Genomic DNA, 25,760 nt, shown 5'->3' with positions numbered 1-25,760 from the left:
TCATGCTTTCTTCCCGACCTTCGCTCAACATCTGTTGAGGAGGTACTATGTGCTGGATGTTGGGGTATATCAGTGAACATGCACACTCGGTTTCTGCCCTCAGCCAGTTTACCATCTACCTCCTCAGACTTGTTCTTAATCTGTAATATGAAGATAATAATGAGATTAACCGAGATGAAGTTTGGCGACGGCACCTGGCCCTTTTAATTTTTATATTTGTTTTTCGACCCCAGAGCCGAAAGAAAAGATAGTTGGCCGCTTTTGCTTTTGCATTCTTTCCCGACTGGCTCTTCCGCGCAGGCGCCCTGGACCGCCCAGGTCGAGGGGTGGGGCGAGCCAGAACCCGAGAGGTCTTCCCCGGGGCCAGGACCAGGCCGGGTGGAGGAAGTTGGCTCCCTCGTGACGTCATCAAGCTGCGCTGCCCGTAGGGCGGGACCTGGGCGCGACAGCGCGGCCGGCGGACCCTGGCTGGCTTGGGAAACGAAACTGAGGGAGCAGCCGGAGGCTCTGGCAGCAGCAGGGCCAGACCCGGTGGTGGCGGCGGCGGCGGCTCTGGCAGTGGTGGTCTGACCCCCTCTCTCCGTTCCCTTGCAGCTTGCCCTCTCCCCTCAGTGTGAGTGCCCACGCGTGGCCCGGGGGGAGCGAGCGGGCGGGCGCGCGGGCTCAGCATCCTCCCCTCCTCTGCCGCCTCGGTCCCCCACCCGCGGTCTTGACCCTCGCCGCCTCCTCTCTCCCCTCCTCCCTTCCCCCACCCTACTCCCTCAGTTCCCCGGAGCCCGAGCTGCCGCTAACCTACGTCTATGCGCACACATTCACACACTCACGTATCTTCAAATGAAAAAATTGATTCGGGGAGATAGGAACTCTTCTCTTCCATCTATGAATAGGGGTGGTAGTGCGAAACGGAGGCCCAGGGAGAGAAGACTAGAGAGAGGATTTGGGATTTGAACCCCTTCCTAGGCCTTCTTCCTTCTACTTAAAAGTTCCCTGCTGGAGCACATTCTTCTGGCCTGTGTAGGTCACTTAACCTGGACACTAGTTAGCTGTTTGGCCTTCCCCTCTCGGGCCTCAGTTTTTTCCAATGGAAAATGAGAGGGTCGCATTAGATGATTTGGAAGGCTCAAATCTAAGGTGGTTTGCAGAGGATTATCAGCATATCCTGCTTTTCACATAAGCGTTCCCTCGCCTTTTTTGCATCCACCTCAACACTGCTCTCATTGAGTTTCCCCTGCTTTCAGTCACCCCCAGAGTTGCTAAGAACAAAAGGGCCTTTTTGCTTTTGTTATAGACTTTTCTTGGGATTTAACACTGGAGGTTTAAAGTGAAATGTGGCTCAGCTTGCTCCTTCTGTTTGTTCAATGACTTCTGTTCTAACTGTTGCCCCAGGATAAACCCCTGTCTGGGCCTAGTTAGAGGCTACCTCCTTAGGAAGGATGAGATTGTAAATTGAGTTGACTAGCTTACCTTGAACTGGAGAAAAGTGAAATGTGACTCAAGGTTTTGTGACTTTGACGAAATAAGTGGTATCTTTGGGTTTTATTGCTCTCTTGTTGCTGTAACCCATACTGTTAAGCTTGTCTTTGTACCCCTGCACCTCCCCTTTCTCAAGAATTGCAACCTAGCTAGTCATCCAGCTGTTTGCTCTTATGTTTTGAGTTCTTTTTCTTTCCTTACGGCCAATCAGTAAACCACACTGTATTCACTACTGCTGTTGCTTGCTCTTAAACTTGATCATGTCTTAAGATTCCAAGATCTCATAATCTCTTCATTCCATCTCATTTTTTTTTTCTTATGTTTACCTCTCATGTACCTACCCATGGACATGGATGATGGTAACATGGTGCCTGCCTGTTTGTTTGTTTGTTTGTTTTGGCAGAGGTGGATTCCTGTTCTTAAAATTATTGTTTTTGTACCTGAGTCCTATGCTATGGCTACCTCCAGTCCCAATAACTTTCCGACTCTTTTATTTCCTCGGTCCTAGGTCAACCACTGCCTCCATTCCTTACTCTGGTTAAAAATTTTCTCAATTCTTTCATGTTTTCAAATATCCTGAAGTAAACCAAAAACCAGTATTTGTATCATATTATGTAATTTCTTCTTAATTGTCCTGGTAAAATAATAACAGTAATGGAACAATTATTCTGGGGTGATCCCTTCACCTTGGAAATATTGGTTAACATTCATTAAGTTTCATAATAAATTTCCTGTGTACATTGTCACACATGGCCAGCATTGCATCAAAAGTATGGAATAATAAGTACTCAAGGCCTTTTTTCCCCTGTGGCTTGTGGAGTTGATCCATGACTTTTTGGTATCTGACACCAATGGCCCAGAGGCCTCTGGATCCATGAGTACCACGTTTTCCAGTAAAACAGCTATTATTGAAACCCAGAGCTTGGCTAGCATCCTTATTGGACCTTATTTTGAGGAAGAGGCTATTCAGTTGAGTGCTGGCATTGGAAGTTGTTTGAAGTTGCTATATCCCATCCCATTTATGATTTATGCTTAGGAATCCCTGCTCTGATTCTAGTGGCTCTGACATTGGGTAGCCAATTGACTGGATTTATGGTTGCAGTAACAATGAAGAGGAGAAATGATCCAGAATGCACTGCCCCTATCAAGAAACAGAAGAAGAGAGTTGCAGAGCTTGCCCTGAGCCTCAGCTCTACGTCTGATGATGAACCTCCCTCCACTGTCAATCATGCAGCAAAAGGTATGCTTGACTGTGTGGTCTGAGGCCAGTGGTCATCTAATTATTTGAATCCCTGGAGCCTGAATTGGGCGAAATACAGTTCATGCCTCTTGAGGAAATATCTACAGAGACATGTTTGCTGTAGACTCTCTTCTCTTCTGCTATTATCCTAATAGGATTGGGGAGTTTGTTTTAAATAAAAATTGGAATTTTTATAGCATTAGCTGTGCCTTAGTTCTGTTGCTGGTCCTTCAGTAGGTGGCACTCTTTTGCTGCCATAAACCAGTTGGAAGTACAGGCATACCAGACTACTGCAATAAAGTGAGTCGTAATCATTTTGCAGGTGCAGGGTCTTGCCTTCAATTTGTAAAAAATGCAACATCTATTAAGTGCAATAAAGTGAGGTGCAATAAAACAAGATATGCCTGTATTGGTGAGCATTGAGTGTCCTATAGTTGTTAATGATCCTGAGGATCTTTGTTGCAGTAATCTGGCCTAATTCCCCTCAGGTTTTTGCAGTTCCCTTAGCAGTTGTGACCAGAAACACCCAAATGTATTGGAACATTCCCATGTTCACTGTTTACATTAAGCTCAAAGGATTTCACTGATCTGGTTGAAAGTAGCATTTTGCTTTGCCTGCTTTTTAGGGTTATGGACATTAATAGCTTCCACAGATTTGAGCTTGCCTCTTAAATGCCAAGCAATTAGAAGTAGCTCATTTGCATTTACCTTGACTTGCCGATTGAATTAATTTCTTAGGCCTGCTGTAACAAATACCACAAACTGGGTGGCTTAAAACAATAGAAATTTATTCTCCACAGTTCTGGAGCCTAGCTGTCTGAAATCAGGTGTCAGCAAGACCATGCTCCCTCCTAAGTCTCTTGAGAAGAATCCTTTTTTGCTTCTTCTAGCTTTTGATGGTTGCTGGCAGTCCTTGGTGTTCCCTGGCTTATAGTAACATAACTACAGTCTCTGCCTCTGTGTGTATGTTCAAATTTCCCTCTTCTTATAAGGATATCAGTCATTGGATTAGGGCCCACAGTATGACCTCATTGTAATTTGATTACATCTGCAAAGATCCTATTTCCAAATGTGACACTCCCAGGTGCTGGGTGACGTGACCTTTTGGGAAACACTAACCCAGTACACCAGCTGTGTTGCATTTTAGATCATCTGCCAGATCACTGATAAATTGGAATGAAATTTGGTAACAGATTGGTAACTGAGATGGTGTGAAGCATCCTTTGAGGGTGGTAGAAAATACAGTTTATTCACAAGTGGTAGGCTAATTGAAGGGCAGTTACTCATCAGCTGTACTGAGAAGCTGGTCCAGAGAGGAGAAGCTTGACAGGTGGTACAGCTAATGAAGCATTTGGTGTGTTGTGGTCCTGTCTGTATGAGAGATTTGTAACTTAATGTGTGGACATATGTATGCCTTTAAAGTTGTCATGGTGAATTCTAGGGTAGGTGAAAAAGGTTATATGTAACTGAGGTTACTAAATGGGAAGGTAAAAACATTGAGTGCATTTGTTCTAGGGACTGTTGAGGAAAGGGAGTTTTGGTTCTCACCTGGTATTTGAGCAGCTCGGTGAAGGTAGAGTCTCTTTGGGTAGGGGTCTAGGGTATTAGGAGAGAGGGATCTACAAGGGAAAAAGGGAGAGCATGTTTTGGGGAATAAATGACACTCAGGCAGTGGCAGTATCTAGTTCCAAGCAGATCTTGGGGAGCATTTGCTCTCAAGTAATATCTCTTTGAGGTAAGGAGAGGACAATTCCAAGGTAGACGAAGGCAAGTGTATATGGTTAAGGATTTATCAAGGGAATCAGTCTGATTTAAATTTCAAGCTTTTAAAAATGTGACTGTGAATTGAGATTATCTCCCTCTCTCTCACAGACTCCCTTTATTTGTACCAAATAGCTTTAACCTTTTCTGGAAGTAGCACCATATGACTCAGGATTGACTGTTGCTGTTGTGTGTACAGCATGGACATTTTAGATGTAGCTAGTACCTTGTATGCAGCTGGCAATAGGCCTTTTGGTCCTTTTCATTTGTAGAAAATGAATCAAGAGACAGAGGTAAGCACACATTGCTAGATTTCCCTGGGTCAACTTATTTTAGGAAGGGGCAGCTCCACAATGACACAAAAACTCTGAGAGCTAGAGTCTGGTGTCTTCATCAGCAAGATTGCTCCCTGTGCCCTCTGGCCCCCAAGCCCCATGCCTGGTATGGAGTAAATGCTCAGTAAGTATTTACGGAATAAAATTGATAGAAAGCAACAGTGGTATCTTTTCCGAGAAGCTTAAAATGCTTCACTTCTTTCATTTTGCCTGTCCCTCCTCCAGTGTACAAAAGATCATTTCATTAAGTGCTTAGCATTTATATCATCTCTGTTCTGTATCAGTTCCTCTAAGGCCCCCCTGTGAAATGTTCCTTGTAGTTTACTGTCCCACCGGAAACCACATATCCCCTGAGATCACTATGCAGCTTTCCTATTCAAGTCATGGCATTAAAGCAGGTGTGTTGCCTTTTGTTCCAGCCACTTCTACCTGGACGTACTGTTCAAATGGGTGATTGAAAAATGCTCTTTAGGGAGTACAATTAGAAAAACAAAAACAGTAGTTACTATTTCTGTCTGGGCCTTGTTTGTGCTTCCTTTGCTAGATGATGACTCAATAGATCTGTTTAGTTTAATCAGTTTATTTTACATTATTGACAAGGTAAGCTGCATTGCCATGTCAGAGACTGACATCTGACCACAGTAAAAAAGAAAAAGGGTGTTCTTGTCATGGCCACTGTGGCATCATGTGATCTTTTGAGTATTTTAAGAGGAATTTGAAGACATTTTCAAGCCTAAATAAACTCTTGGAAATTTGCTATTAAATAACAACTTTTCGAAGTAAAGAGAGACAGATTAAGGTCATTTTGTTCTTTTTGGTTGTTTCTCACAGGGAAGCTGGTATAGACCCTAAGACAATTTCCTTTTCTCCTTAGCTGTGCATCCAGTTTGCACTCCTGGCCTTCCCACAGCGTGTTAGTTGCCAGGGTCCTTCACCGGCACCACACTGAGTGCCTTCCCCTCTACCATGTTTAATTCTTCTCTAAATAGTCTATTTTCTCTGAAACACCATTGCTTTCCTGTCAGTCCAGATTCATGACCTTAATCAAAAACTTCCTTTATCGGTATCTGTTTAAATTGCTCTAACGAGTTACTATTTATCTGGTAGGAAGAAATTGAGTCTTTAAACAAGAATGAGTGTATTCCACAGCAACTGTTAGGCAGGATCGCGTGTTTATTAAAATCCATAATTTATTCTGTATCTTTGCACTGCTCACCTTGGCCACTAGTGGTTGGACGTGCCCCTCTTGTGTGTTTGTTTTGACTGTCATTTCTAATCTTGGCATAAGTTTGCCCTACTCTTTTATTGCCATGTGAAAAATTTTGCCAATAGTGGGAAACCTCTGATTCTTCTATAAAGTGAAACTTTCTTTTTTAAAATGACTTAAGAGTAATGACTTCGGTCAGGTAGAGAAGAAATCTTAAATGAAAACTCTAAATAATGTTTTGGGTTCTCTGGTAGGTTTTAGAAGGGGAGCTTCTGGGGAGGTAAATGGGACTGCCACCCAGCTTTGGCAAGTTCTTAATGAAACTAATGATTTTAATAGACTGACCTTATTACTCCTATTAATTTATATCCTCATTACAAGATTGTCTATTCAATGTTTGCTAAATTCTTATCAGTCTTGGGTGGTTAAACCTCTTTAGTTTCTGCTACAGCCACAACAGTTGTCTCCTTTTCATCAGAAAAGAGTGGCCCCAAAGGAGTGGCTGTTGTAGTTTGTGGACATCAGGGCTAATATGGGGAACTTTGTTTTAAATCATGTCAGGCTAAGAATTGGCCTCAAATGCCACATGAAATAAAAGAGAGAAACAAGGCTTGTGTGTTTATTTAGCATACTTCTTGATTTTACAAAGAAATGCCTAGTAGGATGGTATTTTAGCTCCCATCAGCCTCACTCTCAGAACCTGGATAGGATATCTGTATATTAGGTAACACCTAGGGAAGAGGAATGGAGTAGAAAGATCTTTGTGCCAGAGTCTGGAAATTTTGCACCAATCATCACTGATTTGCCTGATGAACCTTCCACCCAAATTTGGTTCTTTGTCATTTTGTTCCAAAAATGTTATGAAGACAGAAGATCTCTCTCTGAGATCTGAGGGTGGCAGGAACCATGCAGTCTCAGGAATGATATACCATAGATGGGTGCCCATTAATGGGTCTTCAAGCAAACCCTAACTGCCTGGCAGGTCCCTAGAGTTGGATCAAGTGCACACTCAATAGAGAAGGATTCGAAGTTTTCCTAACCTTTGTATAGATAGACCTATGAATCCCCAGATATCTAGTGAAAGGAATAATAACTGATTTAGCATTATAGTTTCTGGTTAATCAAGACCCTGGATCCCTGGGCTGCCCTGAGGAAAACTTTGAGTCCGTGCTCAGGGAGCTGCCCACATTTCTAGTACCACCTCTTTCTGGACTAAGCAGTACAGGTTTAAGGCATGGAAGTAACTGAGTGAAGACAATCTGCACCTTTGAAAAGGTGGTTCTTTAGCATGTGAGCACTCTTTTGCAAAGCAGATCTCTCTCCTCCACATGGGGGATAATAGATGAAAGGCCCAGGCTTAGTCTTCAGCCACTTTGGTGGTCTTTTCCCTCAGATGTGCTGTCCTCTGAAGATTTTTCTGGAAAGGAACCAAACTTCCCATGGCTTGGAATGGTACTTTATTTCTCTATAGTTTTATTTTTTTACCCTAATTTTCAAACTGATATATTATTTCTCACATAGAAAATGCAGAAAAGTGCAAAACAAAGTATCACTTCGCCTCTCAGTTTCCATGGTTACTCACTGTTAGTCTTCTGGGTCTTTCCTTCTGAGTGGCACTCTAGCACTCTGTGACTTATGCTGCATTGGTCCATGTAAACCAGCCGACTCCTTATTAAGGGAATTGGTTAGCCACCTTAAAGGGAAGGGGCAGATTTGGTGCCTCTCATGCATGGACCCTCTCAACCAAAATTTCTCCTTGCTAACTGTTTAGGGGTCAGATATTTTGGTTTTAAGATTATTCTAATTTTTTTCACACATGGTCACCAGTGTGTTCTTTCTTTTGCAAAATGTTATATCCTTTAAAAAGTGCATATTTATATAAGCTACTAGATTTTTAAGCTGTCTGAGGGCAGGATTGTTACTTTTGGATAGTACTTCATTGTATGTAGCATGGGCCTTTTATACAGCAAGTCCTGAACCAAAGTTGTCTGATCTGTTAAACAATATTGATATTTGGATTCTGACAGATGCCCTATTTCAGCCTTTTGAGGTGGGAACTGCTAAATAATAGTCTAAGGAGGACTCAGTTCTCTTTTGAGATATAGGTGTTCCATCCTCATGCTTAAACTTTTTGTTGTTATTTTACCTGTAAAAAAACTTTTTTAAAGACTTTATTTTTTTTTAAAGCGGTTTTAGGTTCATATGCACAGCACATAATTAACATACCTCCACAGAGTGGTACATTTGTTAAAATTGATGACACATCATTATCGCCAAGAGTCCATAGTTTACATTATGGTTAACTCTTGGGGTTGTATACTCTATGGGTTTGAATAAATGTATAATGACATATATCCTTATACTTCTGAGGGCTGAACCTCCACTACTTGTATGAGTTCAAGAGGAAGTATCTTGAGTTATACACTCAGTGCTTAGCAAAAATGACAACTGGGTGAGAGTCCTTTAAATTCACGACAGTGAGCACTTGATTTCTGTTAAATGGAAAGCCTCGGTTCAGGTGTGGGAGATAGAAAGTTGGCTGTGACCCAGTTCCTGATCTCCAGGAGTGACCCAGTCCTGTGGGGTGGCATGTGACGGTAACTGGTTTTCAGGCAGTGTGATGAGTGCTGTGCTTAGGGTATGAATAGTGGTGCTGTTGGAGCATAGTGGAAGGGAGAATCAGGCCTGGGGTGTTAGCAAAGGCTTTGCTCTTGAATGTCAACCCTTAACGAGTTTGTGTTCTTGTGGATCAGTGCAGATAGGCTGTAGAATATGATGTAATCCTAGTCCTCAAATTATGAATGCCCGAATAGTGACCATCTGGGTATATGACGAATTGTTTTACGTGACTACCCTCTGCACTTTTTCTCAGTACCTCCCAAGCTTTGACTCAGCATCTCTTCTCAATTCTTCTTTTTCTTTTAAAGGAATTGTGCCACATTGCAGTCAGTCTTTTTTTTTTTTCCAATATTTTTAAAAATATTAATAGATAATATGTTTACATGGTTCATAAATAAAGAAATAAAAAGATAGCCAGTATTAAATCCAGTGATATAAAAATGTAAAGAAAGTGTCATTTCTTTCACTTTTACTTGTTCCAAGTAATCATTTTGTTATTCTGTCTCCATGCTGGGTAATGTGTGGATAATCACTTTTATTGGTCTTCTTGTATGTTTTCCCTTCTGAGAGCTCCTTTTGCAATTATAAAATATAACAATATATATTCCTTATTTTTCCTCTTTACAGGAGTTAGGATGCCATGCTCATGCACATAGTCTAGCTCTTCTATTAATTTGTCAGTGTGTCTGGGTGATCTATCCATTTCAGTGCATCGAACAGAGGTTCCCAAGTTTTCTTGGGTCTTTGACCTTGAGTGCCACCCTAACTTTCTTCACCATGCCCCAAGGCCAAATGAAACAGTTCAGTTTATTAAGTATTCAGGTCTAAATAGTAAGCATTTATATCCTAACAACTAATAGACATTTGAAAGAACAATATGAATAAATTGAAAAAAAAGTTTTTTATTGTATTCTTAAATAAGCACAATAACTTATTAATGAGATGTGTATACTGTTGAGCAGTACTATATAACTTCTCAAGCTTTGGGATCAGATTGGACACCACCATGTCCTATTCTGCATTCCTCCTTACTTGGAATTGATACCATTTTCAATGGCAATAAGCAGAAATTGTTAATGAAATTTTTGAGATACAGTCTATTTCCAGATTTGGGTGGGTTTGTTGGAGAAACAGTAAAATTATATTGGGTTGACATAGCTTTCAAGCTTTGCGATTCATATATCTATAAAAGAGAGGGAAAGAGCCGTACCATTGAATATCTAGACTTGATCATCCTGCTTTTGGCTGAGAGACAGGTAACCTACCACTTCTGGCAGCTGCTAAGGTATGTCTTGTTTGGAGTCATTTGGCAACAGGGTTATTGACAATTAAGATAATGGTTTTGCTCAGGCCACCAGCTCCGTCTAGGATTATTTGGGTGCAGCTTCTCTGCCATCAGCCTCTGTTAGTGCTGCTGCCTGAGCATCTCCCTTCCTCCCTGTCCTTCCTCTATTTCCTTCTCTTTTTCCTTCCTTCTCTTTGTTCCCCTCCCCCTTTTTCTTTCCCTTGCTCTAACTCCCTTTTCTCCCTGTGAGCCAATTCTTCTCTAGGCCTGTGCTGTAGCCCTACCCTCTTACCTATAACTTTAAGGACCGAAAACGACAATAGGAGATCAAACTATCAGAAACTGTTAGTCTGACAATTGTATCTTCCATAAATACATTTTATACTTAACAATGTCCTTTTAAATACGTTATTTCATTTAATTTTCAGACAACCCTGTGAGGAAGGTGTTACCGTCCCGGTTTTGTATAGGAAGAAATTGAAAGAATGGGAAAGAAAAACAGATATTTTTGTGTGCCCATTGTGTGTCAGGTACCACTAGGAACTTTTAGTGATTTGCCCACGATTACAGTTAAGAGATAGAGAATACATTTGACCCTGAGTCATTTAATGAACTTTATGTGCGCAATGGATATTCTGAACACTAGTTGAATAAATGTCACCTAGACATTTTTCTTTTTTCTTTTCCAGTATCTACCACAAGCCTAAGTGGGTCTGACAGCGAGACTGAGGGGAAGCAACGCAGCTCTGACTCTTTCGACGATGTATTCAAAGCAAACTCCCTTGTGGAGGGAACGTCCTCGCGCTATTCCATGTATAATAGTGTCTCCCAGAAGCTTATGGTATGTCAACGCTTGGGTTGAGTTTCTAAAGATCTACTAGCAGAATGAGAGAAGGGAACTTGTAAAGGTGTGAAAAGAAGGAAAGCTAGGGCATGAGTTTTTACTTCGTTTTTCAGCTACCGAAATGTGTTGGAGAGAGTGTGACGCCTTCTTGATAGAAATATCTATCACATTTGAATCGTCTGTGGAAAGTGGCTGCTCAGGCCTGCTTCTCCTGTCCTGAGCTGGATCACCCTTTGGTCTTCTTAGTAATTAATTCTTATTATGAGCACATGTGAACATACTTTGCTGTACCTGGATGTGTGTCAGTGGGTAAAGCAGCTTTATGCTGTGAATTTTTGTTCTAGTGAATGATGTCAAAAGAAAAGACTAAAATCCTGCTCACTCTCAGGTGCCTAAAATAAGTGGGAGTAGTAAAGTCTTCTGTATTGCCTCCAAAAGATAGCCCATTTCTCCTCCCCAGCTTCCATACCCCACTGATATACAAGAAGGAAGGTAAATAGGAAGACTTGCTTACTTTCCTCATCAAACTTTATTGTATATGCAAAAGTTAGAGAAATCCAAGTCTGCCTTCTGTCTAGCTTCAGGAATATTATAGCTCATTCCTCCATTTTTCTGTTGGATTCATTTGAAAATGAGAACTGCCACTTCTGAAGTCATAGGATTCTGGTTTGGGGGCCATGAAATTTGGGGACATGGAAGATGGGGAGGTTTGTGACTCAGTCAGCCTTTTTGACTGGGGGAAGGATTGTGGCTACTGTAGGAATCCCATCCAGCTCTTGAGCTGGTAATGCTGCTTCCATAGGGAGTACAGACCCTTGAGGGGAAATTAAATCCTTTTAGGATTGGAATTTTTTATTAGATAAGGATCTGTGGGGTTTGGGATTTGGGTTTCTGATTTTTGGGGTATGTAACTGGGCCCAGTAACTCCAGAGTTCAGCATGAGCTTATAGACAGTTGCAATGTTAAAAAAAAATGATTCTGTCCAGGATCTTCTAGTACCTTCCATACTTGAGTTTTACATAAAGCAGTTTTTTGGTTAACCTCTTGATTTGGGCTCCTATAGGCCTGATAAGGCTGTTTGACTGAGAGTAAGGTAGAAGTTACTGTTTGAAGCGGTTCCATTTTAAATCATGGTCTCTCTATCAACTGCACTGTAGATCTACTTTTCACTTAATCAGACACATTAGCTGGAAGGGTAGTTGTGCAAATGTCTAATCAGATTCATTTGGTACTCTTGGTACATTTAATTATAGCTGTGAGGTCCTTTCTCATTTATCCAACTTCTGGTTGCCCTAGACTTTCACCTCCAGAATAGATAGCCACTGGGCCCAAAGTTAAACTGCAGTTATTTATGCTGCTTTTCTTTATTAGGCTAGAAGGAAAACTTTAGGCCTTACTCCTCTCTATTTCGTAGGGTTTAGCACAATTTCTGGCACATGATAGGGGTTAAATAAATGTTTATTTATATAAATGCTCCATTATTATCTGTTTGTTTATACAAATGCTCCATTACTTCTTTCTTTCAGGCCAAGATGGGCTTCAGGGAAGGCGAAGGATTGGGTAAATACAGCCAGGGTCGGAAGGACATTGTTGAGGCCTCTAGTCAGAAAGGTCGAAGAGGCTTGGGTCTGACGTTGCAAGGCTTTGACCAGGAGTTGAACGTGGACTGGCGAGATGAGCCAGAGGTAACTGGTGTGGGGAGGAGGAGGGCAGTAAAGCCACTTATATTTTTGGATGCATACTTTTAAATAGTCATATTAACAAACTAGAAGTCTCCAGAGGGAGTATGATCAGGGTGTTTAGTGGGGGTTGAACTAGTTTCTTACCTGAAAGGTCCTGGAGATATCCGGAATAGAAAATAGAAGACTTGGCGTGGGAGGCGGGGGGATATTGAAAGGATATGAATTTGTTTCCTGTTGCTTCATATAGTACTATCTAAGACCAGTGGGTAGAAGATGCTGGAAGGCTGAGTTTTTCTCCACAAAGAACTTTAATAAATAGATACAGCTTTCCGCTAGTGATTAAGATACTTCACAAGGTAGTGTTTTCCCTCTGCTGAAAGAATTCAGTGAGGGCCCAGTCTCCCACTGTGTGAGTGACTAGATTAGGTGCCCTCTAAGGTCCTTGCACCTCCACACGTTTATGACATCCTGGTTCTAAACAGGTGTTTGTTTATGCCTTATGGCTTTTTTTTTTTATTGTGGATTTAGTTTGCTTACCTACTTGGGTACCAGTTTGTTTTAACCTTGAATATCAAAAGAGACTTTTATTCCTTTTCATGGTACAGATAATGTTGAGATTTTATTTTTACTCATTTATTTATGTCTTGCATTATTCCATAAAGGTGTAATAAAAGCACCTAAAAATAATGATGAAATATTATCATTATAGAGTTGAAACAAGAGAAAATAGAACACAAATGTCTACTCTTCTACATAGTTGCTGTAATTTAGCTTCAGATGTGGCTCTGAACTCTGGAAAATTGATATTTTATTTGTCTCGCTGATGTTCCAGTTCAGGAAAAACTCCCATGAACCTGTGCATTATAAAAGCCTAATAAGGCTTCAGAGTAAGATGCTGACAAGGCAAGAGCTAATGGGTTCTGGGGTGGTCCTGCTGTGTTGCCTTGTAGTTGTGAGGAGATGAGACCAGCAGAATAATAGATGAGACAGTGCAGAATAGGATAAATATTTGAAATTGGGAGCTAGATGTAGGTTTTTACCTTGGAAATACTTGGTGCTTTATATGTCCTCATTTGTGAAAATGAGTCCCGCTCCTCCCAGTGGGGCAGAATTAGAACTAAGTTTGCTAAACTCAGAATATAAAATTTGCCCATAAAATCTTTGCTTTTAATGGAGACAGCCTATTGAAATTCTTTTTTGAGGCAAAGCTGTCCTAATTACCATCTACCATAATTCAGTTTTTTTTCTTACAAAAGACGCCCTATTTTTTGGTTGAGAGTTTAGCTTAACTATCAGATGGTGGCCACTCTTTAAGGTAGATGAGTCTGGGTGGCTTGGAGTCACTGGAGGGAGAGTGCTTAGTGACTGCTGCAGCCCAGGAATGTAGAGTGCAAGGTTGCAGGTAGCCATAATGTTCAGACTTCCATGGGGAGATTGAGGCTGCTTTTTCTCTCTAAAGGGGCATCCAAAGTGTGTATGAGCTTTTTCTTTTTCTTCCCCTTTTTTTTTGAAGAGTTCATAAATCACAACCATTTATGCTTAAAGGTGGTGGATTTGAACAAGGGGAGAAGCCACGATTCACTGCCAGATTCATTGACAAAAGCTGCAGTGATTTTTCTTTTAAACTTTTCCTCTGTCGATGGTAGTTGCCTGCCCTCGAGACCTTGCATTGTGATACCATTTTATGCCTTTCAGAGCATGTAATATTACCTTTAACCACATTGCTTCAATTTGCAATGGTGAATTTCTTCTCTACACTTGCTCAGGAGGGAATGTGTAAAGCTGCCATGCAGGTTAACCACCTGTTTAGGTTTCATAATCCTGTCTCGCTAGCCTGGTGAACTTAGCCCCAGCTGTACATTAGAATCATTTTGGGACTTGTAAAAACATACTTATAGTCAGTCGCTACCTAAGACCAAGAGAACCACACACTCTGAGTGTGGAGCCCAGGCATCAGTACTTTTTAAAAGGACTACAGATGATCCTAATGTATAGCCAGGATGAAAACCACTGTTTTAACTTGAGAGGAAAGTAATTGAAAAATTAAGAGCAAGTGGTATTAGAGATGCCAGTTTCTGCTCTGTCTTGGAATGAATAGGTGAGGAATCCTATTTATTTTGTGAATAACACTTTGAAAGGCATCAAGAGGTGAGGCTCATTGCATTGAGTCTTCCTGATGTAATTACCTTATCACAGACACATATCCTATGTGTACTTCTCTGTATTCCCTCTGCTCTGATTGTAAACCTCTTGAGTCAGGGACCTTACCTTTTTAACTCTGCATTCTTAGTACCTAGCCCATATTCATCAAAAAATACTGGAACAAGTGAAAGACTTTGAAGGTTTGGGAAGTTTGTAGGTATTCAAACCAGAATGAAACCTGGCCTTCAGAAGTTAGACTTCAGAATTCTGGCTCTCAATTCTTATATCTGACCACTGCATATGGCCTCAGCTTCCTGGACCCTTCCCACTTTCTCTGAGTCTCTCTTGATTGTTTTGGTGAAGCCCTGAGGTATAGCGCTAAGGGTCTGTCTAACCTGACTTACTTGCCTCTCTGTTGTTTGTAGCCCAGTGCCTGTGAGCAGGTGTCATGGTTCCCAGAATGCACCACTGAAATTCCTGACACTCAGGAAATGAGCGATTGGATGGTTGTGGGAAAGGTAGGATTTCAGAAGAATGTACCCTGAATTGTTGGCACTTATCTCCTAACTTTTCTTCTCCTCGCGTCCAGTATGTATGTTTGTATACTCATGTGTAAAATGTGAATCTGACCATTCTGGCAGGAATGAAGCTGTGTCAAGAGGATGTGTCCGGGGTTTTACAGATATGCCTCTGGGAGATGTAGCAGGCAGGGTTTTTTTTCTTCTCATCATTGAACTTGCAAAACAACTCAAAATGCATAGTTTTTGTCTCCCTCAAGATGCTTTTTAGAATAGCTTATTATACATCTGTATATTCTGGTCACTTCTGGGCATGTTCTAGGTGGATGAAAAGACATCGTACCTGTCCTCGGAAAGTAATGAGGCAGTTGTTACAGAGGGAATTTGTTTAATCTTTTCTGGAAAACTATAAGGATAAGGTAGATAGCTACCACATCAGCATGGTCTAGAGAGGAGTTCTCAAAGTGTAGGGGGCCCCAGGGATCTCCAGAACACTTTCAGGGAGGTCTACAAGGTCAAAATTATTCTCATAATGATACTGAAAAATTATTTGCCTTTTTAATTCTCAGTCTTTCACAAGCCCAGTGGCGTTTTCCAGAGGCTATGGCATGTGATGTCACAACCAATAGATTGTAAATGCAGACAGGAGAATCTAGCCGTCTCCTATTATGTCAGATATTAAGAGATTTACAAAAATGGAACAGTGCCATTCTTCTCACTAAATTTTTTTTGGAAATATAGTTATTTTTCATAAAAATGTTATTTATGTTAACATAACATTGTTCTTTTAAAGTGAATAAATATTTTTAAAGTTTCCATTTCTAATCATAAATCTCAAGATATATATGTATAGCCCACATAAATAAAAGCTTATTGGGGTTTTTGGTGATTTTAAAACCTGAGAATACCAAGTTTGAGCAGTGTTGGTTTAGAGGTAGCCTCACTTGCGCATGAGGTTGGACTTAACATCCCTGTGGGGCTCCCTCAAGCCCTTGGTTTCTATGACACTACCAGATCAGTGCCTGGTGTCCTGTCTGCATTCATACTCATCACAGAGCAGGAGGCTTCCCAGTTGAAGGACAGGCTTCTGTCATTTGGGGTAGTCCCTATCCTTCTGCTTCTATGCCCCAGGGACAGTTTGAATGTTTCCTTCCTGTTTGCTTTTCGCAGCCTCAGCATTTATGAGTCTTGATCCATATGGTGCTCTAGTCAGAGCACCAAGGGGGCTGCTTCATGTCGTAGCCATCTGGAATATAGCCAGAGGGATTTAGGATTTTCTTATACTCGCCCCTCAGAGATTGATGTTCTTTGGCAGGTACTCAAGCCCCTTCTTGCTCTACTCACTCAAAACCCTAGTTTCTCCATCTCCCAAGTGCAGCCCCATGTGTTCATTATTGATTGTTTCTTCTCCCTGTAGAGAAAGATGATTATTGAAGATGAAACAGAGTTTTGTGGGGAAGACCTGCTTCACAGTATGCTGCAGTGTAAGGTAAGGCCTTGTGGCTAGAGCTGGAGTTGCAAACTTTGTGTGAGGGGCTTTGCTGGGCTTTTCCAGTTCTCTTGAGCCAGTTGTAGGGGGCTGAGATTTAGCTAGTAATATTTTTCCTGGACATTAGATGCATAGCTTGTACATTTCTTCAAGGTGTCCTTTTTCCTGGTGACTGTTCTGCCTTGTACTGTTGGGCTGTCCCTGTGGTCAGTAGCCAGGAAAAGATCCACCAGACCTCTTTGGGTCGGTTCATTGTAATCCTGAGGGAGCCTGGTGTAATGAAAGGTTTGCAGTCATTCTTAGCATCAGATAGACCTGAATTCAAATCCTAGGTTTGTAACTTTTTTTTGCTGTGTGACCTTGGGCCAGTTGCTTTAGCTTCTCTGAGTTTCCTCATCTATAAGATGGGGAGAAAATACTTCCCAGGGTTGCTGTGTGAATTAAATGAAATAGTGGGTGGTCCAAGGGTCCTAATTCGCTGGGTGAATGTCAGCCTGCCCTTGATTTCTTGTGGCCTGATTTTGGGACATGAAGTGCATTGCCTGCGGCAGAACGAACCAAGGAAACAGGAGGAAATGGGTTGAAGAAGCTGCAGGGCCTCAGACCAGCCTCATAGAGCTTTTTTTTTTTTTTTTTTTTTGCATTCAGAAGGTTGGGAATATCCTTACAGTGACTGGTACTCATGTGAAATGAGGCTTTTTTATTTCAGAGAAAATTGGAGAAGAAAGGATCCCTACTGTGTGGCAGGTACCATCAGAAAACCCTGGTTGTGGTTTATTTATCTTCTCTCTGAATGAGCTCCAGTTGAGTGAGCCTTAGTATCAGAACTTTGGTCCCTTGGAAAGTTGCTGCTGCAGTGGAGAAACAGATTTGCTATGAAGATTAGCAATGCCAAAACATGACCCTGTGTATAATTATTGATGCCATTTATTAACCACTTACCATGTGCCAGGGATGTGCTTATACATATATATATTATTTTTTAACATTTTACAGGTGACATAGTTGAAGGTCAGAGTGAGCAACTTGGGTAGGGTCACACAACTGGGCATTTTAGAGCTGGGGTGCAGCAGGAGCCTTGCTCTTCAGAGGGCTGTGAGTTGCTCTCCTCAGGCTTTTAAGGGCCCTGTCCCATCATGAAGGGTGATGTTCACCTTGAGTTCTGATTTTCTCTGGGCAGAGTGTGTTTGATGTCTTGGATGGGGAGGAGATGCGGCGAGCTCGGACCCGGGCCAATCCCTACGAGATGATCCGAGGAGTCTTCTTCCTAAATAGGTTTGCTGACATTTCCCTCCCCTCTCCTGACATGGACCGTTTCACCTTTTCTTTGAGCCTCAGTTTTCATACGTCTGGTACTGAGTTGCACTTCTCTGTCTTGCTTCGTTGCAGGGCAGCAATGAAGATGGCTAACATGGATTTTGTGTTTGATCGCATTTTTACAAATCCGCGGGACTCATGTGGGGTGAGAACAAGATTCTTCTGAATTCATAGTGTTAAATGGGCTTAAGCTTCAGTGTCTCAGAAGTTGCCACTTGTGCAATGAAATTTTTACTGCTATGTGTTAGAGATATATTTTATGATAAAGATATACTTTGCTTTGAGCTCCTCAGATAGGATCCCACAGTGCTTCCTGTGGTCCCAAGAGTGCCCCAGTAAGTGTTGTCTCTAGGGCTTCAGGCCCAAAATCCCAGCCCCTAACTCTACAGATCCTGTTGCTCACTCCAGGTGGAGGCAGGCAGGGCTTACAGCAAGGGAGAAAGGACATTCCTGGGCAAAATCAGCAGCTGTGGCTTCTGTAGGCAGCAAGAAGGTGAAGCCACGAGTTAGAGCATTGGCCCTCCTCCTCTATTCATGAAAAATGTGTTTGTCCAGCCCCTACTTTGTGCCAGGCACAGTGCTAGGCACTGGGAATATAATTTTGAATGAGATAGATGTGATTCCTTTCCCCATGGTGCTTAGGTTCTAGACTTGAGAGCTGGTAAGGGTTCAAGGTTGGGATGTTTGTAAAGCCTTTCTGTGCTCATTGGTGTGTGGAGGCCAGCTGTCATCAGGGAGTGTTAGCCTGCCTTCTTTCTATTATAGATAAGAGTAGAAAGATGAGTATACACAGTCCTTACAATTAGCTTATTTTCCAATTTGAAACTTGTGACATCATCTGATTTGGGTACTGTTTCTCATATGAGAGAGCAGTACTCCGGGAAATGTTTGAGAGTTGAGTGAAATGTGAGCATCTTGATCCTTTCACTGGTCTATTTAAAATCAGTATCATGTCTGAGAATCTAGGTTCTGTTGTTCAGTGAGAGGCAGGGAGTGTAGCACTTAGGATGTCACTTAAGTTCATACTGTCTTTAGGTCTCAGTTGCCTCATCTCTGATATTAGCCCTGCTAACCTGCCAGGGCCAGGGTAGGACCCAAAGGTTCTTAAGAGTCATTCTGGCTTTAAGATCTGTGATTTCAGATGTGGCTACTTTTCCTTTTTGCCTCTCTGAACAAGCTTTGCGTGGGACCATAGTTATTAGGCTTTAGCCCTTGCGAAGTGGTAGAGCAACATGATTTTCTACTGTGCTGCATCTCATTTCTCTGAACACAGACCCCCCATGATGATAGGAAAGAATAAAGGAAATTTCATTCTAGCATTAGGTTCAGTGTTTCAAAGCATTATTACCTAGTTTTAGAAAGGTAGTTCTCTTTGACAGTGAACGGGCCAGGACCAGCTGTTCACAAACCTTTTTCTGCTTCAGTCACTCTCCTTCCACTAGGCCCTCTGATTATCCACTCACTACAGAAACTTCTTTTCCAAGTTCTTTATGTTTCAGCTCCACCTACCTAATTCTCTATGCTGGCAAAACTGGCATGTAGACCCCTCCAGCCTTTAGTTATTTCTCTCTCCCGGGTGTCTCTCCCCATTTTCCAGTACCTGTGGGCAGCACAAAAGGGCTCTTGGAATTAGCATCTTGAGAAAATTAGGTTGATACAATGTTGACTTAATTTTCTGAGCTCCAAATGATTTCCTTTAGACCCCTGCTTGGCAGAGGAGCTCTGTCTAGCTGATGGGAAGTCATTTTGGGCTTTTGAGTGAAAACGCTTGCAGTATCTAGTATCTGGTGATGGTCTTTTGCTGTCGGGAAAATGAAGTAGGCAGCAGGGTTGTACCATTCAGGTCGAGGGTGGAGATGTTAGTTACATAGGAAAAGGCAGCCGTGTTTGTAATGCTTCAGACTGCTTCTTGACCGGAATTGATTGTTAGTGGCGGTGGAGAATTGCCCTTTCAAAGATGTTTCTCTACACTGCAGCCCCTGTGTTTTCTCCTCTCTTTTCATCTCTGCTTTCTCCCGAGACCCAGAGTGACAGCCAAGGCCAGCAGGCTTAGCGTGTTTTTCTAGAGCAGAGATGCTCTAGAGCAGTTCCCAGGGGAGATGAGAGTGGCTGAAATCCCAGGCACATACCTGGGTTGGTTATGGTCTCAGTGGCTCTTGGGACAGGGAAATCTCAGAATAAGTGTGGAGAACTTGAAGCTTGGGAGTGGAGAAATTGGAGGTGGTGGTGGTGGGGCCCGACTCAGGTTTTTCCATGTGTTTCTGGTATCCCAGGTTGTGGTAAAAGGAGAAAAGAGACTAGGGCAGGGAAATAAAGAAATTGTAAACAAAAATTGGAAGAGACAGGGAAGGAAGGGAGTTTAGATTCTTTGGGTATATGGAAGTATATTATAAACCATAACGTGAGGGATTTGTGTGCCTGGGGATATTGTTAAGATAAGAAAACATTGTTTTGAAGTGTAACAGGAGATAAAAACTGAATGTAGATTTTTAAGTTTCAGTGCTATCTTGGAGGAAATTAGACAGCACTTACAAAGTGCTCACTGAATGTGAGGTACTTGTACTAGGCATTGGGAAGAGAAAAAGATGGAAAAGGACAAGAGTTTTAACTCTAAGGTAGTTAATCTAGTTGAATGCAATATCTTACATTTGCTTAGTATTTTACAGTTTATAAAGTTTTTTGACATAGGGAATTTACTTCTATAACAGTCTTGAGAAATAACCTACATTAGTCCCAATATACAGTCGAAGAAGCTTGAGCTTAAAGATGTAAGTTGTGTGCTTGTCCTTGACTGCACAGCCTGTAGGTGGCAGAAGTGAGAATCCTAGGTGTCCTTTCTATGAAAACACCTGGCCATGGCCTGTGAGGGCCACACATCTTGAAATCACAAATGAGATCGTATTTGTGCCCTCTTTTTGGAGGTGAGATACTTTGACCGACTCATTCCCTGTCCTCCTTTGGGCCAGCAGCTCACCGGAAGAGGCTGGAGCCTGGGGCCAGGGCTCTGCTGCTGTGAGGAACATTGTTTTCCTTCTTTCCAATGTGTGCGGGTCTTAAACTTGTGACCCCTGCCTCATTACCACTGTGCTATCTGGAAAGTGCTACATAATGTTCTTGGCAAGTGCCATTAGGTCTTTCTTTTGTGTGCAAATGAATATGATCCAAGAATATGAACAATTGATGGCTCAGGAACAAAGAATGCTGGGGTGGAGTGGTAGAGAAGGAGAGAAAGAACTGATAAATCCCAGCATGCCTGAGTGAGCTTGTCACAGGATGATGAAGCTTATTTTTAGCTAAAGTCACTTTTTCCAGAAACTTTCACTGTTTTGATAAAGCTAGATAGCTATCATCAGAGGCAAGGCCCTTGTCACCTAGAAAGCAACTGGATCCTGAACATTAGTTTTTCTATTTCTTCCTTATAACTATTTCCCTTAAAGCTTTCTGATCTTATCTAGCAGTTACAGAACTCTGGACAAGCACTCAGCCACGCCAGCCTGTTGAAAGAGAAGGCTGAGCTGTCTAAGCCCCTTTCTGCTGGATGTTCATGAGGGTCCTCTGTACTCACCCACTCTAAAGCTCAGCCTCTTGTCACCAGTGTAGATGGTATTATCCTCTCTGCTGTGGAGGGTCAGGACAAGTAGATTTCCCCATTTAGGGCCCAGGTATATAAGAGAGAAGTGTAAATACACATATAGGTAGTGCTGTTGTGGTGAGTGTAAATTTTAGATTGAGAGTTAAAGCTACTCAAGCGGCCAAACCTATAATCCAGTAAAAATTCAAATAGTTACTGTAATATAGTTATTCCTGAGGTGGATGAGTACTCTGAGGGAGACGCTGGAAGCTAGCCGCACACCAGTGTCTCCTTTTTTCTCTGCCTTGTCAGCTCCCAGCTGTGTACCACCTCAGGCCCCTGGCTAGCCGAGGGGCGATGGCAGGAGAAGAAAGTGCAAAAAAGGAGACTAAATGCATTGTGGTATCTTGCATTTCATCCTGGTACAGAACAAGGACTCTGGTGAAATCTGAATCAAGTCTGGAGTTTAGTTAATAGTAGTGTACCAATGTTGGTTTCTTAGTTTTGACAAATGGCAGTGCAAAACTGGAAACTGAATAAAAGGTATATGGGAACTCTATGTCTTTGTAACTTTTCTGTAAATCTAAAATTATTCCAAAATAGTTAATTGGAAAAAAAAAAAAAAAGGGGAGAGCCTGGGAGGAAGGAGAGAAGGGAAGCAGAGGCTATGGTCTAGAAAGGGAAGCACTGTGGCTGGGAAGGGATGATGTTAGAGCCCCCCCAGACTTTGATTGGACAGGAAGACCTGAGACTAGTGGTCAGGCTGACTGGATTCTCATTACCTTTGTTGGTTGGGAACAGGTTGCTTTGTGTCTTGGTGTCTCTTTTTCCCTATCTGTAATGTAGGGGATACAGCGTCTTTTCTGCTCAGTAGGACTCTTGTAAGTCAGGATGTGGTGAAAATGCTGAGAGATAAAAAATGCACACTCAGCTGCCCATTAAGATGTTTTTATTAGGAGTCTGAACTAGTGGTACAAAAGGCATCGGGTATTTGAGGTGGGGATGGACAGCTCCAGGGGTGATGATCACTGAGAATACATTTCCTGGGTATTATGGCCGTGGTGAGAACTCTGTATTGTGCTTGCTGAAAGGCTGATTTTACTCCTCCTTTCTTCTCCTTCCTGCCCCTCATTGAGCCATTTTTTTCCCCTTCCTCCTCATCCTCCACTTGCTTTTGCAGAAACCACTGGTAAAGGATCGGGAAGCTGAGCTTCTGTACTTTGCTGACGTCTGTGCAGGCCCAGGTGGCTTCTCCGAGTATGTGCTGTGGAGGAAGAAGTGGCACGCAAAGGGCTTTGGAATGACTCTGAAGGGCCCTAATGACTTTAAGCTAGAGGACTTCTACTCAGCCTCCAGTGAACTCTTCGAACCTTACTATGGTAGGGACACAGAGGAGGGTACTAGCGGCTATGAGGGACAGTCCTGTGCGGGGAATTTAGGTTGGAAGCAGCTGTTGTCCACTTGCCATGTTTTCTTTCCTAGGTCTCTCAGCCTGGGGTTCCCAGTCCATGTCATGTAGGTCTCGGTTCCCATTAGACTGTCCCTTTTTACCCTAGGCCCGTGGGATACACATTAAACATTCCACTAGGCAAACTTATCCAAGACTCCTTTATATTAATTCCTCCTTTTTTTCTCTTGTGGTGACAGGAAATAATGAAACTGCTTGATCTCCGGCAGAGAACTGTCAGGGTTATTAACATCCAGACCCCACTCTTATCTCCAGCCCAGTGTGGGGGTATGGACTGCACTGGTAACAGACAGCTCAGCAACCCACAGTAGTCCTCTCTGTTCTGTCTTCATTGTGATTTGGCACCAAATCCTAAGTTCTTTCTTAACATTCCTTACTAAAAGTCGATACTGATTTCAAAATGTAGATGCTTTAAACACAGCTTTGGTTGTGAAGAAGAAGACCTGTGTTTCAGTTGATGACTCTTGGCTGGTCAGTTCCTTTTGACCTCTGGTTTATTCCAGCAGGGCCCTGTTTCTGCCTCTTGGTCCATCACTGCAAGGCAGCCTTGCAGAAGGGTTCCTGCAGTAAGTTGCTTCTCACAGGGACTTTTCTCCTGGGCCTTAAGACCCACTTCATACCTGTGTTCACAGCCCCAGAGAGCTCGTGTCCCAGCTCTTGGAATGTACAGTGCAAATGAGCTAAATGTGAATCTTGTATTCTGCCAGGTGAGGGTGGGATTGATGGAGATGGAGACATCACCCGCCCAGAGAACATCACTGCTTTTCGGAATTTTGTCCTGGATAACACAGATCGCAAGGGTGTCCACTTTCTGATGGCCGATGGGGTAGGTGATCTGCTCTCCATAGGGTGATGCTATAGGGACATAGCACATTAGACGCTTGAGACTTGTTTTATTTAGTCCTTGAGCTGCCCTGGAAGGTACTAGCTCACTATTCAGATAGTAGGGGATATGTGATATATGTTTTTATTGTTTTGTACATATTTTCAGTCATAACTTTGTCAAGGCAGTGATGTTGTAGACACCTTTGTTTGGAGCAAGTTGCTCTTCTCAGTTCACTTCAAAGGGCCTCAGCTGACTGAGACACTGTGAGGTGGGAGAAACATGACTAAGAGGAACTAGGCAGAACTAACCAGGAAGAACATTTCCATCATTTGTCACCTGGGTGCTGCTCCTGGCAGAGGTTGTCTATACATGACTACTCCTAAGCCTCTGGCAGATGACCACAAAACCAGAGGCAGCAGCTCAGGGGAATCCACAGGAGGCTCTGTCAGCGGCTGGGCTAAAGTGAATATTCTTGGAGCCCAGTTCCTTGGGCAACTACTTGAGGCACAGAGGGGAGCCCACTGCAGCTTTCTCAGCCAGTAATCTAATGTGTCACATAGTCTTTTCCTGAGTGAGCCACCACTTAGAGGAGGGACAGAGAACATGACAGTTGCTCCAGGATCACATGACTAGAGTTAAGAAAGGCCTTTGGAGCTCCTTGGGTGGACTTTCAAGCAGTGTTAGAGTATGGAGAGGTGATGGAATGTGCAGGATGTCAGCATAGGCTCTGAAGATGCCCTGGCTCACCAAAGCTTTGTGCACAGTAGGGAACAACAGATAGACAGGCTGCGGGGAGGAGGTATGGTGAAGGGGCTGTTCCAGCTGAGCAGGTATGGGGGTCTGATAATACTTGAGAGGCAGCTGTTGCAATGCGGCAGCTAGAGTGGCAAACTCAAGGATTGTCTTTCTGCTTAGGCAATACAGACTGGTGACTGGGCTGCTTTTTTTCTTTTTTGAATTGACCCTTTAAACAGGCATGCATTTTGAGAAGCATCTATAAATCTTGAAGACATTGCTAAACATTTTAAATTCTGAGTCATTTAGCTGTTACCTTCACAGGACTGAGGCTTGGCTTGGCTGGGGCCAGCTTAATGGAGACCAACCTCATTTACTTTTTTAAAGTCATTATTGTGATTAAAAAAAATGTAAATTTTATAATCTCAACCATTTTTAAGTATACAGTTCAGTAGTGTTAAATATATTCACATTGTTTTGAAACAGATCTTCAGAATGTTTTTCATTTTACAAAATCGAAGCTCTTTACCATTAAGCAACTCCCCTCTCCCATCCCCCAGCCCCTGGTCTCCTTTCCTTCTTGGTGAGCTTGGCACTCTGCTCCCTGTTGGGATCTCACAGGGAAAGAGACCATTCAAGGGATAGCGACTACATTCTTTGAACACACACACTGGCCAGAGACCCTGCCAGCTAGAGGTTGAGCCTTCATGGTCTTGGGACAGAGAACTGGGGGCTTTGTGAGTAAATCCTTAGTTAGCAAAGACAGACAGATCACTGACTATCAGAGTTGTGCTCACTTTTTTCCTGTCACCAGACTGGGGCCTGTTCAGTGATCAGCATAGCTGCTGAGTGAGCATTCCACCACATGTACTTCCTGAGCCCTGTCAGACTCAACAGGGCATTGTCTCCTATCTTGTAGTTGGCCTGTGACTAGCCAGTGTTTTGCCTCTGTTCTGTTCACTCTTCCCTTGGATTCCTATGTGAGGTTTACAGTTTTTTGACCGCCTCCTTGGAAAAGCAGACTTGGTTCCCATTCCCTGGGACTGATAGAGCAGTGACACTAGTCCAGTAGTCATGCCTGGGTCCTAGTACTAGCTTCATCTATAATGAGTCATGTGACCATGCCAAAATAATTCAAATGCCCAGCTGTATCTTTATCAGTCAGGTGGTGGTAATCAATGCAAACACGTCAAGAAATCTCAGTGAAGATGAGGTAAGGATGCTCTTTTCAATCTTCATCACTTCTCT

The 25,760-nt window shown here is 42.6% G+C and overlaps 1 protein-coding gene across 1 annotated transcript in view; it reads left to right on the top strand.

The window, feature by feature from the left end:
• The first annotated feature begins 433 nt into the window (after nt 1–433).
• The window catches only part of CMTR1 (cap methyltransferase 1), a 43,925-nt gene continuing 18,598 nt past the window's right edge, over nt 434–25,760 (top strand). Inside the window, exons 1-10 of the mRNA XM_039856208.1 lie at nt 434–613; nt 2,576–2,713; nt 10,610–10,761; nt 12,291–12,449; nt 15,014–15,106; nt 16,524–16,595; nt 17,776–17,870; nt 17,985–18,057; nt 22,664–22,862; nt 23,659–23,777. Of these exons, the coding sequence (XP_039712142.1) occupies nt 2,581–2,713; nt 10,610–10,761; nt 12,291–12,449; nt 15,014–15,106; nt 16,524–16,595; nt 17,776–17,870; nt 17,985–18,057; nt 22,664–22,862; nt 23,659–23,777 (1,095 nt within the window). The 5' untranslated portion in view covers nt 434–613; nt 2,576–2,580. The remainder of the gene's footprint in view (nt 614–2,575; nt 2,714–10,609; nt 10,762–12,290; nt 12,450–15,013; nt 15,107–16,523; nt 16,596–17,775; nt 17,871–17,984; nt 18,058–22,663; nt 22,863–23,658; nt 23,778–25,760) is intronic.

This window comes from Pteropus medius, unplaced genomic scaffold (genome assembly GCF_902729225.1).
Source record: "Pteropus medius unplaced genomic scaffold, Ma_sr-lr_union100, whole genome shotgun sequence".
NCBI lineage: Eukaryota > Metazoa > Chordata > Mammalia > Chiroptera > Pteropodidae > Pteropus > Pteropus medius.
The sequence above is the reverse complement of the archived record's forward strand: the minus strand, read 5'-3'. Positions and strand labels throughout refer to the sequence as shown.